This window comes from Hypoxylon trugodes, assembly GCF_022578975.1.
Source record: "Hypoxylon trugodes strain CBS 135444 unplaced genomic scaffold F4822scaffold_5, whole genome shotgun sequence".
NCBI lineage: Eukaryota > Fungi > Ascomycota > Sordariomycetes > Xylariales > Hypoxylaceae > Hypoxylon > Hypoxylon trugodes.
In genome coordinates this window covers 3,500,313-3,518,424 of record NW_026250020.1, presented here as the reverse complement: position 1 = coordinate 3,518,424, position 18,112 = coordinate 3,500,313, and the positions used below count along the sequence as shown (strand labels likewise).

The window sequence follows — 18,112 nt, the reverse complement described above, 5'->3', positions numbered from 1 at the left end:
TATCCAGATACCTTAAAGGTCTAAATAGACGAAATTAAGCTCGAGATAACGAGTTTAGCTCGATATAATAAAGATGTATGATGGTTTTGAGGAAAAGATGGCTACGCAACGTCGTTCGTACCGTAAATATAAAATTGTGGGAATAGTGCGTGACTTTATAGAATTTCTATTTTTCTTAAACAAAGATAATGTATTGTAACAATCACATTCTCATAATACTCACCCTTTGTTTATCTCTTAGTCAAGCGCATTATGCATTGTTGTTGTATTTAAGGTCATTGTTTACGATTTGATCTTACCTGTGTTCCCAATCAGGCGCTGTGAATTGACCTACCTAACATGACAACCCACCAAAATCTCCAGCCATGCCTTCGTGTGCCTTTACTATATTCAGTTATATTTTATCGAGAGAATTGAGCCATCCTCAATTCTAAAGGAGGTGTTTTGGGGGGTCGTCGCTGTCAATAATTTCTAATATCTTTCCTATGCGCCTTTATAGGTTCTATGTAAGTGTGTGCTGTCTCTATCACGATGCAGGTAAATCGACTTAATGGTCACGCATTTAGATAGTTACCTGTGATCTTTATTCCACCAAGCCGAAACGAATTTCATCCGATGACCCCCTTATTAAACCTGTTGAGTTGAGATGCAGACAGTCGTAAAATTACGGATTGACTTTCGATTTAAACACGCGACACTATTTTTAAGGAATAGCAGGACCTGATTAATATGAATGATACATACCTAGATGCAAAATGTCTCGACGTGTAACGTAGCTGAAGAGGGGTAACACACAATCATTCCATATTCGGCTGTTATTCATGTGTATGTGACCGAATTGAATCTCGCCTCCAATTGAAGACATTTGTTAATAATGCAGAAGATGAAGTTTAATTAAGAAGACGGGATACATGTATGTAGTCGATTTTGTCATACTTATCGGCGTAGAGTGGATCCCGGTACCGGATGACCGGAGAGGAAGTTGCAGTGCTCATGTGTTACCTTCCAACCATATGGTGTATTGACGTATAAGCAAATAGTGTATGTTTCGGCATAGTTAGAGAACTAGTAAATGAAACTCGCGTAGGGGGTGAAGACGTAAAACTATGACTAGAGTAGATAGGGGAAGAAGTGCATCGTCAGCCCAGAAACGCGACTCTCATGAATACATACATATGGGTGCCTGGGAAATTCAACCGCCGGAAATATTATACCGAGAACGATAATATTGAGCGTCAAACTTATTCGAATTGGTCCGATGAACCGTTTCACACGAGGAGAGGGTCTACAAGCCTCTGTGGGAAGAATTGAGTGCCGGTCCAAGATTGGGATAGTTCAAAATCCTCCCCAATGGACGTAGTAGATATCCATTGTTATCTATTAGTGGTATACACTACACCAGTAAAGACACAATAATGTATTCGTTAATGCGTTGATTGCTTATATCCTATGGAGGTTGTAAGTTTCGTGGAAGTATCCATGGATGTGGTTATGTGTTAGATGATGATAGTGGGGTCATCCGACGAGATCCTACTACGAACGGCCTGGAAATAATTAGGCACAGATCGATAGGTAATGAATTGGCAACAAGGGAAACATTACGAAAGAAATTTAGCCCCTGAACGCCACTGTGAGGATTATAGATATCGATATCTCAATAATTACCTACCTACCTACCTAACTAGGGTAGTAGACCGATTGCCACAAAAACTACGCTAAGAAATCGTCAATGGAACATTGATTAATTACATAATAAATTTAAGTATTCATCTCATTGCATACTGTTACTATTTTAAGTAAAATAAGCAAATAACAAAAATCGATACATTTACGCGTCTACCCCTAGAAATACACGGGACGGGACATGCGCCACAATTAAGACGCGGAATTTGGCCGATCTAGACGTCAAAGAATTTCTGGCCTGAACCCTGGAACATTTGAACAAGTAATAATAACCTCAAATTTATCTAATTTGGTATAGCATAATCAACGAAATATCTTTCATATTTTTGATTCGAAAAGCCCGTTTACTCGAAAATACCGAATAACAAAGTACAAATCTTCGATTTTACATTCCGATTTTTATAGACCTTTCGCCCTTTCGTTTATCCATCATACTCGACAACTCGACCTTATATCCTTTCGCCTCCCTTTCGATTTTTCGATCTTTCGACCCTTCGATTCTTCGACCCCTTCCCCTTCGCTTCCCGTTTCTTTCCGGGCGCGTTCGTGTGAAGGGGAAGACGACGAGAAGAGGGAAAGCATTGAAGCAAATATGCGATGTCGTATCCACCGGCCAAGCGACAGCGATCTAACACGTCGCGAGATTCTGTCAATGGCACCCCACAAACAACTGCTCCTGCCTTGCGACATCATCAAGTCAACCAAGGAATCAATTTATATTCCCCGACCGGATACGAAAATGGAGGTTATCCCCTCCAAACGACCGCTCGTCAACAAGTTAATTATAACCCATACTCTCCCAACACGGTGACGAATACAACTGGCGGATATGGCGGAGCATACCAAACTTCCTCGACAGGTTATGGTTCAGGACCATATAGTCCTCAACAACAGACTCCTAGCTTTGCTACACATTATTCTCAGGCACCTACGAATGGACATATGACTTCTCATGTTGCGCATTATGCTCAAGCAGCGATGAATGGAATTCGTAATGGAACATTTGCGACGGAAACACAAGCACAAACACAAACGCAGACATTGTTACAAGGACAATCACCACAGGCAGGAACGGGTGGAACGTATTCTCCTATACCGACGAATCATGTTACAAATTACAATCAACAACAGCAACAACCACAACAGCCCGCTAATCCTCCCACATCGACGTTATCGCAACATCCTCAACATTCCTTGTCGCAATATGGGGAACCATATCCTTCACAGACGGTAGCACATCCTACAACATATCACGCTAGTACCAATTCATACTCGGAAACTCCCTCTACGTTAAATTCTCATTTTAGCCCGGCGCATCTTCCTAGTCCGTCGCATTTACATAGCCCAGCTCCTATGTCGACTCCTTTAACTCACAATGGGAATGGTCATACACCTGAAGATTTACAGGAAATTGATGATGATGCACAGGGTGAAACAGCGGATGAATCAACGGAGGTAAGTAATAATCATAGGAAGACTTGTTACAAAAAGTAAGACTAGACGAAAGAAATCATCAACTAATATCAATTCGTTTAAATCATCTAGATTTATACCAATCCTGACCTTTCCAAAACGTCCATACCATCTATATCATCTGTTCCTACACCTCCGATCGATACATCGTCTAGAAATGGGCAAAGATTTAGGAAATGTGCCTGTAAAACAGGACGTGGTGATAAGAAGGCTTGCATATTTTGCGTTTGTAGCAAACAAGGACTCAGTTGTAGTTCAGCATGCTCTTGTGGTGAAGCATGTGCCAATCCTTTCGCAGATTTGACACAATTCTTTGGTCCATCCACTATATTTTCTAAGCCTTGTGGTGCCAACGCTTGTTTCGCTACATGGCTTTGTAACCAACCTAATGTCGAGGAACTAGATATGGACCTCATAATAGATATTCTACTATACGACGATACATCATGGGCGAATATTCGAGAATATACGGAACCTCTTCGAAAATGGGAAGAGGATTGGAAGAGAACTCGTGGTGGTAAAAGGAAGAAAAGTCGTGAAGAAAGAGAACGTCTCGAATTTGAATTACTTCGTGGCGCATTAGGCAATTGTAACCAGAATGATTTTTATGGTCACTGGTATAGCTTTTGTCGAGGAAGTTGGGTACCTACAGATCTTTGGGATCATTGTCAAGAATGTCGACTCTGCAAACCGAGTACGGAATGGCATTGTGACAAACATAATCGTTGTACTACAGATCGTATCTGTCCTGATTGTTCATCTACGCCATATTCTGGTATGTTGCCTTCATATACGGATCCCGGCAGTTGTTAAGTAAAACATTACACATAAAAATGGGTTCTGGAACATCTCCATCGATACGGAGATTGAAAAACGAATGGGTTATAATTATTTCTTCGTCTTTGATGTATACTTCGGAAGACTGAAGATAAGGATAGACAGCGTACGATAGGGATATGGGTTCGTTATAGGGGATACACAGTGGTTTCTCTTTATTATATCTTATATATACATTAGGTACCTCGTATTGGTGGTGATATATTGTATGTTGGTACGGGAAACAATTGAAACGTCTTGATGGCAAGCAATCGGTTAATAAGGGCGTATTTGGGATTAGAGAGCAAATACGTTACAAAAGATGAAGATCAGGGTAAACCTAGTTATTACTCTCATGGTATTACATTGATTGTGATTTGATGAATATGACTTACGTAGATATGTATGATGAGATAGCGATAATAATAAAGATTGTATGTATTCAGATAGGTACCTAGGCAGGTAAAACTAGTCGATCCTGAAGTCACTTCTGTTGATAGGCAGCTTTTAAGGGCTTGTCGCAATACCTAGGTACCTAGGTATTCAGTTAGGTGTTGACAGTCGCCATATTTGATGTACAGCCCTTAAGTGGCCCAGCTTACAGGTAGGTACCTAGCGCACCGTAAGTCCCATAAAAAGAGTCGCTATATTTCGTGGCTATCTGGTACCTTTATTCTATTGTGACTGCTTTCTGTACCTACTTGCTCATACTAGGGGAAGCCAATGCCCCAGGATGCCACTAAAATCGTACCAACACCGCATTGGTGCACATTGTATTCCGATTGTTGTTATCACCACACCTAGAGAACCTTGGAAATCAAGTTCCACTTAAGCTTCGGTCACGTCCCTAGATGCTATTAAATCCCCACATTTCTTCTAATCAGCAACGAAATTGTAGTTGACGCCATACCTGGGTGGAAAGGACGGTTTGACCTTCCTAACTACACTAGTATAGATTTAATATTCTATTCGATCACTATGAATGCCTCGTAATTATATCTATAATTTTCTAAACGACGCAGCAATTAGCTGACCTAACAGAACTCGCCACCGGTTGCCAAAAGCCTCGAAGTTGACGCTAAAGTAGATATCCGGACGTATTGATATTCCGGTTGCCGCGCGTTTCCAAATAGATCAAATTCCTAACTGACAAGAACATGATACACGGCAAGATCATATCGGTGTGTACGATAATATAGGCAAGGTACTGCGAAACTATCTCGGAATATCCTCAAGGAAGTAAGAAAAAAAAAACTATAAAATAGGTATTAAAATACACATAAAGTTGAATGTTGAGGCTAAGGAAAATGATAGGGCATATCTCGATCTACCGACTTTATCTCAAAATCGGAATAGACCGAAATTTTCTATAGCCTGATGCTTGGTAACCTGCGGGGTTTTTTAACCCATGCTTGTCATGTTAATCTTGTCCAACTGTAGGTATTTTACAAGGGTAGATCCTAGGTATTTAGGTTTTAGCATGGTAGGTGGGGATTATACAGCATTCTAGATACATGTCCTACATATCTAGGTTCCTAGGTAGGTATTTATATAGGGCACGTTGTTTACCTACATGTAGGTAGGCATGCCTTTGGTCCTATCTTATAAGTACATACTGCCTATAAATTGAAGCTATGTGTTGAAACCTAGCGTAAAAAGAATAAACGGATCTAATATTGGACACAAATGAGGGTATAAAACATTTGAGATAATACCTAGACCAAATCCTAATGTGAAGAGTCAGTCATTCCTAACCACACCTGCCTAGATATACAATACATCAATGTTTATCCACCTAGATACCCATCAATGTAAGCATATGAAAATCCATTTTAATTTAGCGAACCGTTACCTTGGGTCTCTTTGTAGGCCAACCTGTCACGTCAGCCCCATTTCAATTGTCAGTGTTGGTTCGAATAGAATTTTGTAGTAACCAATAAGGATCTTTCTCTTACCTGAAGTTGGTCTTCATTGTAATTTATATAGGTATTATTTCCTCATGAGTTTAAGTATCGAGAATATGTACCTAATTTATGGCATTAGGTAGAAATCTTAAGTACTACATACAGTGCATATCTGTACTAACTTCATACCTAGTAAAGTATCTCGGTACCCAAGACATTCATCAGCATCCTCCCTACTACCTAGGTAATTGAAGTAGGTATTTCCTAGGTACCCGGGTGTAGTTGCATCTTAAAGATCACACAAGATGAGATAATTGAACTAACAGACACATAGTGTCAAGTGTGGCTGTCAGACTCGCGTATTCAAGTGGTGTCGTTCCTGATACCCAATGATATATTTATAATGAATGTAAATGTAAATTACCTACATAAAATTCAACCAACATTCATTTATAGATAGAACCAGTAATGAGAGTAAGGTTGTTAGCCCCCAAGAATTATCGACTAGGATAGATGAAGTCTGTACTACCCTCTAACGTCCCTGCGTATCATCAGATACCTAGCGGCATCTACCGAAGCATGCTTCATATATATTAGGTAGGTATACATAAAGTACCTAACTAATGATGGTTAGTAAGAAGAGGCGAAGTAATGATAACTCACTTGTAGGTAAGTGGGAACTAACACCCATATAATAATACCTTAGAACCGGTACCTTAAACGATCTCAAGATGTACAGATGAGCGAAAAGGAACCAACATTAAATATTCAAGCGTGATAGGAAGAAATGAAAGGAAAGAAATATCATTCATGACACACAATTTTATTACGTTAGTTGTCCTTATGATATAAATTTTTGTGAAATATTCCTAAATTCATACCTTTGGTTCTTGTTCTTCTAATTGTCCTTCGACCGACTATTAATTCATACTCGACTCGTACTGCATGTTGCGTGTTGAAACGATGGCTGATCGCGTCGTAGCTGCACGATCCGTTAGGCCGGTAGAATCCGGGGTTTCCACGAAGATGGTTGATACGCATGTTGGAACCAAATCATATAAATCTCCGCTTTTGTGGCTTCCTTGTGAACTCCTCGTGCATACGGCCTCCTATCTTTCTCCGGAAGACTTATTCAATTTACGCTTGACATGTCGTCGTATTGAAACGTTTCTCTTCGATACGTTCTCGGAAGAATTCTTTGCTAATAGACGATTCATGGTTACTGAATGGTTAGTTTCACAAAATCCCCCCTTTTTAGTCTGACATGGATGCTGACTCCGACACTGCCGCAGTACGTATTCTCTCCTACGTAGAAAAGGGGACTATTATGCTGTACAATGTTGCTTCGACTTCAACCTGCGGATACCCCAATTACCTCCACTCGAGTTTAACAACCATGTCCTGTTTAGATCTGAACCTTGTACTGACGCGTTGAAACGATATAGATAGCTTGAAATGCTTGATCGACATATCGAAACATCCTACTCTGTCAAAGCGCTTAATAAAGTTCACCATCGGACTTGATCGATTATATAGTAGCGATGCTCTACCTAGTGTTGGAGATGGAGGTTGGGGTGACAATAACTTGCCTACCAAAAGAGGTGTTGAACCTTATAGACTGGAAGAGCTTGCTGTAGAGCAAAATTGGCTTGTCAGCAGTGGAAGATTACAATTACTACTTAGCGAGGCATTAAATGACCTACCAAATCTGATCGAACTCAACCTTCGAGATGCCAGCATCATCCGAGAATTCCCTCGCCCAGAATCAAACCCATCATTCGTCAGCCATGGTACCGCCGAAGTACGTCGACAGACGGGGATAGATTTATCGAGTAACGAATCGCATCTACATCAACAAGACCAATTTGCCGATATCATATTCTCTACTGCCTTGCTAGCCGTAGCAAGAAGTGGTAAACGATTGAAAGCCATCACTGTGGACATACAGAAACGAGATATGGGTTTATCTAGTTCGGCTTTTGCGATTCCTAAATCTCTTGTTAGCTCGCTCCGATTTGCTTTACAAGACTTACGATCGCTCAATCTATCTGTCAGTTTTACCTACGTCACGCTAGGTAGTTTCGCGACTGGATCTATGGCATTCTTACGATGGCAACCCCACTACCTGTTCTCCTTCCTCGAGTATACACCAAACCTAACTCGAATACGAATCGAATCGAAAGGACCAAGCTTCCTTTCAGATGGGATAATAGGGTGGTTAGCTCGATTAGTAGATTTGTCAAATGGGAAGCAAGTGGAAGGCTCACGTCTTCATGGTCGTCTACAACCTGGATTCGACCACGTTGCTTTAGGTCAGAGATTTCATAACTTACAAGTTTTGGAATTAGGGAATATGATCTCTCCCACCGAATCATTATCGAAGGTTTTACTTCATCTTACTAGTTCCTTACGGAAACTAGGGTTATGCATGGTAGGATTGTCAGTGGCTCCGGGGGATGATGAGCTTGATAATAATCGTCGAAGTCCAAACGCTTGGTCATATATTTTTCGAGAGATGTCGAAATCTACATGCCTAGAGGACATACATATTAGTTCTCTAGGTCATCATACTCCAGGATGTACAACCGGCGACAACAAACATCAAGTGGTTTTCTTGAAATCCGAATTTGGTGTACAGTCGGGTCCTCGTAACGGATTATTAAACACATGGTCGCATGTGGGTAGTATTTCAGTCATGAAGGCTTTTCTTGTTGAAGTTGCGGAAAAGACGGTTGTAATATGCTCTAGTTGCAAGCAGAGGAATTCCAGTTATCGAACATCTGAAGAGATCTTGTAGATTAAAATGGATTACTTGGTATTATTAGGTGTCGTCGGTTAGTTCCGATTCGTTTGGAATTGAATAGGTTCCCTATTAATTGATTATTAAATGTATCGGAACTGTAGCATTGCGATGCCTTTAAATATGTATGTACTTGCTGGGATTGACCTTGAATAGACTACCTTAATATCTTGATGTATGCGATGGAATTGAAATTCGGAAAATTGCTACGAGGTACTAGGCTAGGTACCTAGGTAGAGTTAGTGGATAAACGACCAGGGTGCAACGTTTGAGGGGTACCTAGCTACCCCAAAATTATGTTCTAAATAGAATTTTGCGGTGATTGGTATGTACCTAGGTAGGGCTGTCATATTGAAGATATACTGGAATTAATAGATGATTATTTCCCTAATTCACATCTATGAATATCTATCCAAGTACGTATAGCTACCTAGGTACCTAGGTACGTACGAAATTACCGCCTATTTAATCGTACATGCTTAATTGTTTCAGGAAACTGGAATAATGTATCTTTCCTTATCTTTCGGCCGAAGATACCGTTCGACGATTTGTTATGACGGCTTCCTGCAGATCGACAGGGGTTTAGATAACTATCTTTCCTTTGTTTATGGTTCTGAAATATGAATGGCTGCTAATTCGATGGGAATCCCACGTTTCTCAGTGTGTTCGATGTAACAGATACCTAGGTATGTGCGGGGATAAGTAAGCATGAAATCTCTCCAATGTTATCGAGAAAGATATTCTTAAACCTCATCCTCCCACGTATGATTATTCTTCGTTCAAGTTCGAATATTGTTGAGGGTTGGATAGACAAGCCGAATTCAAACCACATTAGGCGTTAATATTGCGGTTGATATACTCGCGGATTCAAAATGGCCTCACCAATATCTTCAAATCATGGCGACATTGACGAGTCTTTGGTACCGGGAACTGTTCATTTGGTGGATCTCGAACATACAATGGCGACACGACATGCTAAAGATCAAAAAGATATCGTACTTGTACCAACACCATCTACGGACCCAAATGATCCATTAAATTGGACACCAAGACGCAAATACTTGGCTTTAACCTGCGCTCTACTCTATACTTGGTTTAATGGGATGGCATTATCAGTTGTCTATTCGGTTCTCGTACCACTCTCAACAGCACTCTCAGTAACGGAAGGGGATCTTAACGCGGGAACGGGATACATGTTCCTTTTATTAGGTTGGGGACTCCTCTTTTGGCAACCGTTCGCTTTACAATACGGAAAACGCCTAACGTATCTAATCTCTTTGGTCGCACTCATGGCTGTTACGGTGTGGGGTCCTTATGCGCGTGGTAATGGTCAATGGATTGCGAATCGAGTTTTGACTGGTTTCTTCGCAGCGCCTATCGAGGCCTTACCCGAGACAAGTATCGCAGATCTATTCTTCGCTCATGAGCGTGCTACTTATATGGGTTGGTATGCCTTTACGCTCGTTGGAAGTAACTTTTTCGCCCCAGTCATCAGTGGTTTTATTAATGATGGAGTGGGTTATCGATGGGTGTTTTATTTCCAAGCCATCTTTTGCGCGGCAACTTGGATATTCCTATTTTTCTTCATGGAAGAAACAAATTACGATCGTCGGACCGTAGGTATCGTCGCTGAATTGAATGATGATGTCGATCAGTCAAGTCCAGACGCAGAAAAAGCCAAAGAGGGGTTGGAAGAACCATCCGACACCATTGGACGAATCTCTTCTCCGGAAGCTCAACCGTCAATCACCATCAAAACATTCTGGCAAAGAATGTCCGTCATGGATAAACCTCGACCATTTATGATGCATTATCGAGCATGGCAATCTTTAAAGTTGCTATCTTGGCCTGTGGTATTTTATTCGGGATTTAGTTATGGAACTTACCTCATTTATTTCAACATCCTCAATGCGACGAGTTCTATTATTTTAGGTGGTCCACCATATAACTTTCGCCCGTCCCTCGTCGGTCTAAGCTATGTTGCTTGCTTAGTAGGAGTCGTTGCAGCATCGGCCTTTACGGGTGTATTCTCGGATCGATTCATCCTACGCCTAGCTCGTAAGAATAATGGCGTTTTCGAACCCGAGCATCGATTATGGCTATTTATTGTTGCGACTTTAGTAATTCCTTCCTCTTTGATACTTTGGGGCGTCGGTGCTGCTCATCAAGTACATTGGTTTGGTTTGGTATTTGCTATGGGCACTACTGCTTTCGCCAATACGATGGGTGTCACTCTTAGTGTTTCCTATCTAATCGATTCATATCGGGATATATCTGGAGATGCCTTAACAACATGTATTATCATTCGTAATACTATGAGTTTTGCTATTGGATATGGTATTACTCCTTGGTTGGATAATTTGGGATATCAAAATTGTTTCATTAGTGTTGCGTTTGTTGGGTTAGCTATATGTTCTATTTTTCTGGTCATGATCAAGTGGGGTAAGAAGTTCAGAGAGATGAAGAGGGTTGACTATTGGAATGAAGTTAAGAAAAGGATTGATCTTGGGTTAGTTCATTAAGACTGCACTCTCAGATGCTGGAGTAACCACCTAGGTAGGTTAAGAAAAGATGGAATGATGGAAATCAATTAAATAGAAAGATATCATGCAAGCATATTCACATCATAAGTGCTATATTGGTATCGTTGGTCTATCAATCTGGATAGGTATTCCATCCTTCCACGCAGTACGATGATTAAAACCTTTAAAAACGAGTGAAAAAGAAACATCGACGTAATCCATCCTGTCCCATTACATAAGGTATGTACTCATTCATCACAACTCACACATTGGCTCATAGAAGCTTCAGCGTCACTTCACTACAAATCCACGTCAGTAACAGCTTCAGCGGTTACCGGCTCTTCCGACTCCGATTCTTGAGGATCTTCAGAAGTCTCTTCCGGAATTGTTGAAGGCATGTCTTGCTTGCTTGCAAGATCAGTAGGGGCAACTTTGATAGTTGCGGTAGAGGTTTCTACCTCCGTTTCTGTAACCGTATGAAAAACTCGGACAACTTTCTTTTCCGTTACAGTTTCCGTTTCCGTCTCTTCCAATGTCGCAGCATAAAAACTTCCTTGGGAAGCTCGCGTGTTGCATGGCTCGTAGACGGTGGACACAGTTGCTAACTCTGCAATGCTCTCTTCTACCTCGTCAGGTTGCGATATGTATATGGACTCCTCCTCGTTGGGTATGGCATCCGTGGTTTCATCGTTGAGCTCTTCTTCCTCGACAGCTGGTGTGGAGGATTCTTGAAAGTACTCTGTGGTAGTCGGGGTATCAACGATGGAGGTACTGTATTGAAGCATAGACTCGGAAGGTTCTTGGTTCTTTGGTTCGTCCACCATCGGCTCGAAGTTGGTTTCTTGTTGAAAGGAATCTTCCGAGGTCGACATAGGTTCGACGATGGGTGTATGGTGGATTGCATCGGGTAACTCTTGATAATCCGATGTAGCCGCAATAGGTTTGACCGACGGGGTATGTTCTTGAGACGTCACACTCGAAGATTGGTCACAAATAGAAGCTGCCGTAAAGGATTCCACGATCGGAACTTTCATCTGAGCTATAGGAACCTGAGGAATATCGTGGATCTGCGACTGAGCTTGGGTACGTCGTACAACAGGCATATCTCTTATTCTGTGGATGACCGGTTCATAAGTAGGTTCAGAAGGGGCAGGAGCATTTCGAAGAGCTAGCATAAGAACGAAAATACTAAGAGTAAAGATGATGATATTCTTGCGATCTTGCATCAAGACTCTTATAGATTGCAACATAAGTTCTGGGAGGGATGCATTCTGATAAGTGCCTTGCTGTGATCCATGTTCGTAACTTTCTTCCGGGTGTTTTGATGTATATGTAGATGGAGATGGAGAAGGGGATGGGATATATGAGTCTCGTTGACGATGAGAACGAGAATGAACAGACGGCTCTCTAAATTGAGATCGCGTGGGCGACTGAGGAGGTGGTGTATGGCCATAAATTTCACGAAGTCTTTCCTCGTCTCGTTGTCGACGTTTTCCTGGAGAGATATCTGCCGACATGGATGATCCAACTCGCTCGGGTGGAGGTGAAAAGGTATCGTAATGCGAGTTCAACAGATCTTCCTGCTCTTTTCGATGTTCTTGCTCCATCTGTTCGGCTACCTCTTTAGCAATATCGGCTTCTTCTTGCTGTGCGAATTCACGTTCCTGATGAATTGCAGCAAGTCGAACCAATTCTTCTTGTAAGGCGGGTTCGACCATAGGCTCCAATTCAACATCTACACGCTCCATCTCCTTCCAACATACCTCCCAGGCGCCGGTCTTCATCAATCCGTTCGAAGCGTACACCTTGACCCGGAAGATTTTCTTAGAACCAAGAGAATCATATCGAATCTCGTTCTTACAGGTACTGCACCAGTAATGTTTTTCGATGGATTTTGTTCGTTCCGCATCCCATTCGTCCTCACTTTCTTCCCCTTCGGTTAAGGCAGTTTCGTTGGCTGGACCAAGATAATGGCCACATTCCAAGATCCGGGCTCGTCGGTGATGAGGTAACTCCAAAGTTTCGAGTAGACGTTCCTCGAGAACCTCATAATCACTTTGGGGATGACCCAACAATACACCTCTCTCAATTATGGTATCGTCGACACGATCTTTGAGAATTCGCCATGATTCTTGTAGGGCTTTTACCTGATCGCTTAGGTCATCCATCTCAAGGTTATTGAGAAGATCACCCCACTCCCACCTCAACGGTAGAAGAGTGACGTGGAGTAATACAAGCGGTGCCTCTTTCCTTCCCTTGAATCGCGACGGAGTAGACATCATCTTTGGCGAGTACTGTGCAGAAGCATTGGGCGTCCCTAAACGAGATACAGTCGGGAATTGCCTCTTGGCAGATCTTGGTGACCCAAGGACCGAAGGTGGAGGTGAAGACATCTGCATCGCGCGGACGTCAGAGGGTGTACGGAATGGTGGACGAGGTGTTCCTCTAACCGTTGGGATAAACTCCTTCTTTTCGTATTCTCTTTCGTATTGAGAAATGTCGGAGATCCGGGGCGATCGAATAACGGTTGTCATATTATCGGAATCTCTGTGCGTCTTACCAGGCTCGGGAATACCGTCATAAGACCCTAAAGAGCTGCGTGGACTCTTGTCACTAAATACGTCTTCGTCTGTAGCTTCGTGATGAGAACTACTACCGTCACCGTCATCGACATGAGGGGCACGATATGTAGCAAATTCAGAGCGATCCGGATAGGTATTCTCTTCTCGAGTTTGATAATTGGAGTTATCGGTCGTATCGCTTATCATAGAGCCATCTTCAACATCTTCGTGCTCTTCGTTATTTTGTTCGGGATGGCCAGCTTGCTCTGGATCTTCACTATTCGCTTCGTTACGATCGATCTCTATGCTTTGACGGACATCCGATTCTCGATTAGGATCATCTGTCATATTTTCTTCTTCAATTGCACATGCGCCGTTATCAATCGATTCTTGGTTCACGTTTGAACCATCCACTGTCTCGGAAATGTCTTGTTCGGTATGGTTCTGGTTTGTTCCGATCGAGTCTTGTTCTGATGAGGTAGTGTTGATATCTACTGCTTCTGTCGTTTGCGACTGAGGACCTTCTTCACACATCGGTGTGTTTTGACAGGATTGGTCGATGTATATGTCGAAATCCTGGTTTGTTTTTCGACGAGGCATTCAATCGAGAAGGACGAACAGGAAGAAACTTTCGGATGAGGGACCTAGATAAGTAGATATTAATGAGTATTCACCAATGTTGAACAAATAGATTTTCACTTACGGTTTGTTTTGAAGTAGGTTGCGTCGGCCATGGATTAAAATCTGCAATCCGACCTTGAAAATATGGAATTGAATAAATGGTTGGGTAGAATTGAAAAGGGATGCGGGTCGGCGAGTTGGTCAGTCCAGTGATTGTTGATATCCGCCGTTGCCCCGTCAACACTACCATTTAATCCCCATGATGGGTCATCATATCCAATGGTAAAAGAAATCACAACTTGGCACAATTGACATTAAAATGTAAAGGGATAAGATTATCGTAATTTAGAATTAAGAATTAGCTACCTCCCGTTCAATGAAAGTGTAGTAATATCGTGAATAATTACGCATGGAGATTTTTCTTATTTGCAACTTATGCTTCTTTGTGTACAATCTCTGACGTCATTTTAGAATAGCAAATATGTGTACATACATTGTAGTACCTCTGTACACTACCTATCTCACCGCCTCGTAATAATGAAGCTACCTATGCAAACCTCAGTCCCATTCGATATTGATTGTGGGTATTCAATTCTAGTTCCTATCTCAACCAAGGTGTGCATTCCTTTGATGAATGATATAGCATGGCCTCAAGATCCGAGGCTCGTAGAAAAAGATAAAGTACCTAGGTATGTTATACAGTCGCGGTACGCCAATTCGCCCAACACAAAGCCTATTATATGAATCAGTGCCTTATTAGTGAGCGGCAAAATGGATGTTGGATTATAATATGAAGTGTTAATTACCTAGGCACCTAAGATGGCTGAGGAGGATCAAGGTACCTAGGTAATGAACAAACGGCTGAGGATTGTGAGAATCAGAAGATATAACTCCCCACCTGCCTAGATATACAACAACCCAATCATCCGGGTAGTCATTAAGTGTACAGGTAGGTTCTAAGCGCCTCAATACTAAAGTACTTGCTTCCGAATAATAATCGAATCCTTATCACAGTACCTGAGTAGTATGCTGGTAATCAGATTCCATTACTGTTCTTCAACCACCTTAGCCCATTCATTTACCACATCCTCTATCTCTAAAAGTAACTGTCCCTTTCTTTCTTCGGTACACCAGCTACCCATAATAATACCCTTGGATACCATTTCCCATTCTCTAATACCCAAATGAAACGTTCCTTGGAGAGCGCAGTAATTCTCAAGGATATAACCACCAAAGTAGGCTGGATCATCACTATTAATACTGAACCTCACTCCAGCATCAATCAACCTCCTCAATGGGAATGACTCTACTGAAGCAATACAGTTCAACTTGACATTAGATAGAGGGCACATGGTCAATAAGGTCTTTGAAGAGGCAAGACGTCTGACTAATGTATCATCCCCTTCTGTTAAAGCCCGGATTCCATGATCTATCCGTTGTACCCCTAATACATCAAGAGCTTGAGTAACGTAGATTGGTGGACCTTCTTCACCAGCGTGGATTGTCCCTCGAATGCCCAATTCTCTCGCAACATCATATAGATCTTTCCACATCGGTGGTGGGAATGGTACTTCAGAAGAATCCATACCGATAGCTGTAAGAGTGCCATTTTCGAAATAACCAGCATCCTTCGCTTGGGTAAATGTTTCCATCGCTCCAGAAAGAGGTAGATGTCGTAATAGACACATGATCAGTTGCGTCGTCATATCAAATTCCGCCTCCGCTCTAATTTGTGCTCTTCTAAAACTTTCAACGATAGTTGACAACTCTATCCCGCGAGTTATATGAGCTTGCGGGTCGAAGAAAACTTCGGCATGACGAACATTTTGGGATGCAGCCTTGGTGAAGTAGGCATAGGCTAAGGCTTCAAAATCCGATTCATTGATTAATATCGACATACCAATGTAGTAATAACCCAAAAAATCGTCAAGACTTCGAAAGTTTTGATATCGTTCCCGGAGAGATTCTATCGAAGCGAAAGCCGAATCTGTAGAAATCGGAAGGGTAATGTTATTCTTAATGGCAAGCTCGAACAGGAGCTCTGGTTCTAAGGAACCTTCGAGATGGATATGGTGTTCAGCTTTAGGCAGGGCAGCGAGAAACCCGTGTAATGGTGTTTTACACATGATGGATGGATGATTCAAGATTATTGAATAAAATTAACTGGAAATAATAACCCAATGATCATAAAATGCCATTCGATTTCGTGCGATTATCCCCAAGTTTGTAGGAGGTAGAATTATTTTGGCTCATCAGAAAATTCTTCGTTGCCTCAATTTTTAAGTAATATTTAGGCACCTGAACACCTAGAAATATCGATATAAACAATAATGCGTGATTTAAAGGATTGTTTCGATTATATATGTATAAATCACCTGTTATCAAATGACTCTTTTACTTAGTTGATATGAGTCAGGTTTAGATACGAACTCTAGAATTTCATATTATTTAAAAGTCCACCCGTGGATAAGTACCGTTGAAATGAATGACGGGTTTAGCGGGAAACAAATAATCGTACATTACTGACATACAGTAGTAGTTCAATAGGTATAACTAAGAATAACAGCAACCATTATCTTGGTAGTTTTCGTGCACTCAAAATTTCGGGAATATATCGAAACAATCAAGTCGTTTGAATAAAATCATGGCCTATTAATTCGAGACGAATTAGATACAATAAAGTCGGGAATTCGGTAACCCGAGAAGAATGTACAAAAAGAAGGCTTGATTCGGATCCCATCCCGACCGGGAAGAAGGGTCAAAAGTGGAGAAGAATAGATATAAATAACCACTTAGGTTGTCGATCAGGACAAAAGTAAAACTGGACCCTGAAATAACACGCTAAGAGATCGCAAGCAAACTACCTAGGTACGATGACAGACAGAAGATCAGCGGTTACGGACAAGTCCGTAATAACATCCACGTAGCCACGTTCATACCTATCCAAGTATATGTTGACTATCAATATTTGGCTTTTAGAACCGATTTAGATTGGTTTAGATCTTAACTAAGCTCCTTCGGATCGTCCTGTGTCGAAATACATCTACCTATACATACTTAGATACCTAGGTAGGTAAGTGAAATGTAGCTAATAACCATCTACTCTTCCCTAGAGAGTATACCTTGGCAAGTAACTAATTAATTCAGTTGTGCTGCAAGGGGAACGCCAATTATTGGGTTCTCATTAGGGACTGCTTTACTAGGGATCCCGAACCGCATTGCGCATTATGTAGTTCCGCCCCGTCCAAAAGATTTCGGACTCTACTCCCGGTCTCGCGGCTGGTTTTGTAACAACCACCAAACCAAATATGGTAGGCGAATAAGTATACGCACGCAGTAAAAGGAGGTTACCGATTACATGATACCATGTGTCAGGGGCGGAAGTAAGCGAAGAAAGACGGACAAAAAGAAAATGTAGTAGCATGGATTATTTGCTTCGGAATGTGCCTATTCGATCAATCAATCATGGTAAGATTTGCTACCTAATAGGTTAGGTAGTTAGACAAATTGAAGTACCTTCACATACATGTAATACTTTTAATGGTTCATATGCATTATCAGTAAAATATTCAGTGGGGTTTACATTTCGTTACGAGGATTACAACGAATCAATTCTCCATGAAAAAGCCATAGGATTCAAAAATAGAAGATTGTTATCCTGAGAAGAAGCAAGCGGTGAGTACGAAGTATTTAGGTATAAATTCCTTATTTTATGAACCTAGCTTGGCTGTA

At 41.5% G+C, this 18,112-nt stretch overlaps 6 protein-coding genes across 6 annotated transcripts; 3 read left to right on the top strand and 3 right to left on the bottom strand.

Moving 5' to 3' along the window:
* Nucleotides 1-1,872: 1,872 nt before the first annotated feature.
* On the top strand, nt 1,873-4,432 carry F4822DRAFT_405395 (uncharacterized protein). The gene is made up of 2 exons (XM_051458290.1): nt 1,873-3,138; nt 3,229-4,432. The coding sequence occupies exons 1-2, from the start codon at nt 2,281-2,283 to the stop codon at nt 3,967-3,969; spliced, it is 1,599 nt and encodes a 532-aa protein (XP_051315000.1). The 5' UTR covers nt 1,873-2,280; the 3' UTR covers nt 3,970-4,432.
* Nucleotides 4,433-6,902: 2,470 nt separating this feature from the next.
* Nucleotides 6,903-8,792, top strand: F4822DRAFT_443899 (uncharacterized protein; the record flags this gene model as incomplete). The annotated part of the gene is made up of 2 exons (XM_051463151.1): nt 6,903-7,105; nt 7,326-8,792. 2 exons carry the CDS (start codon nt 6,903-6,905, stop codon nt 8,671-8,673), a joined length of 1,551 nt encoding a protein of 516 aa, XP_051314999.1. The 3' UTR covers nt 8,674-8,792.
* Nucleotides 8,793-9,040: 248 nt separating this feature from the next.
* On the top strand, nt 9,041-11,347 carry F4822DRAFT_273235 (putative MFS transporter). The gene has a single exon (XM_051454746.1). The coding sequence runs from the start codon at nt 9,549-9,551 to the stop codon at nt 11,196-11,198; it is 1,650 nt and encodes a 549-aa protein (XP_051314998.1). The 5' UTR covers nt 9,041-9,548; the 3' UTR covers nt 11,199-11,347.
* Nucleotides 11,348-14,529, bottom strand: F4822DRAFT_273234 (uncharacterized protein). Its single transcript, XM_051454745.1, has 2 exons — nt 14,463-14,529; nt 11,348-14,403 (listed from the first exon to the last, which is right to left on the bottom strand). Exon 2 carries the CDS (start codon nt 14,357-14,359, stop codon nt 11,498-11,500), a length of 2,862 nt encoding a protein of 953 aa, XP_051314997.1. The 5' UTR covers nt 14,360-14,403; nt 14,463-14,529; the 3' UTR covers nt 11,348-11,497.
* A 528-nt stretch (nt 14,530-15,057) lies between these two features.
* Nucleotides 15,058-17,113, bottom strand: F4822DRAFT_405386 (adenosine deaminase). Its single transcript, XM_051458289.1, has one exon. It carries the CDS (start codon nt 16,504-16,506, stop codon nt 15,427-15,429), a length of 1,080 nt encoding a protein of 359 aa, XP_051314996.1. The 5' UTR covers nt 16,507-17,113; the 3' UTR covers nt 15,058-15,426.
* Nucleotides 17,114-17,353: 240 nt separating this feature from the next.
* Nucleotides 17,354-17,818, bottom strand: F4822DRAFT_405385 (uncharacterized protein). Its single transcript, XM_051458288.1, has one exon. It carries the CDS (start codon nt 17,802-17,804, stop codon nt 17,580-17,582), a length of 225 nt encoding a protein of 74 aa, XP_051314995.1. The 5' UTR covers nt 17,805-17,818; the 3' UTR covers nt 17,354-17,579.
* Between the last annotated feature and the right edge of the window lie 294 nt (nt 17,819-18,112).

Excerpts from the sequence above, each read along its gene's own strand:
- F4822DRAFT_273235 (XM_051454746.1), top strand. The coding sequence starts at position 9,549 with ATGGCCTCACCAATATCTTCAAATCATGGCGACATTGACGAGTCTTTG.
- F4822DRAFT_273234 (XM_051454745.1), bottom strand. The coding sequence starts at position 14,359 with ATGCCTCGTCGAAAAACAAACCAGGATTTCGACATATACATCGACCAA.
- F4822DRAFT_405385 (XM_051458288.1), bottom strand. The coding sequence starts at position 17,804 with ATGCTACTACATTTTCTTTTTGTCCGTCTTTCTTCGCTTACTTCCGCC.
- F4822DRAFT_405395 (XM_051458290.1), top strand. The coding sequence starts at position 2,281 with ATGTCGTATCCACCGGCCAAGCGACAGCGATCTAACACGTCGCGAGAT. Across the intron at positions 3,139-3,228 it reads CAGCGGATGAATCAACGGAG|ATTTATACCAATCCTGACCT; the intron begins GTAAGTAATAAT and ends TAAATCATCTAG.
- F4822DRAFT_405386 (XM_051458289.1), bottom strand. The coding sequence starts at position 16,506 with ATGTGTAAAACACCATTACACGGGTTTCTCGCTGCCCTGCCTAAAGCT.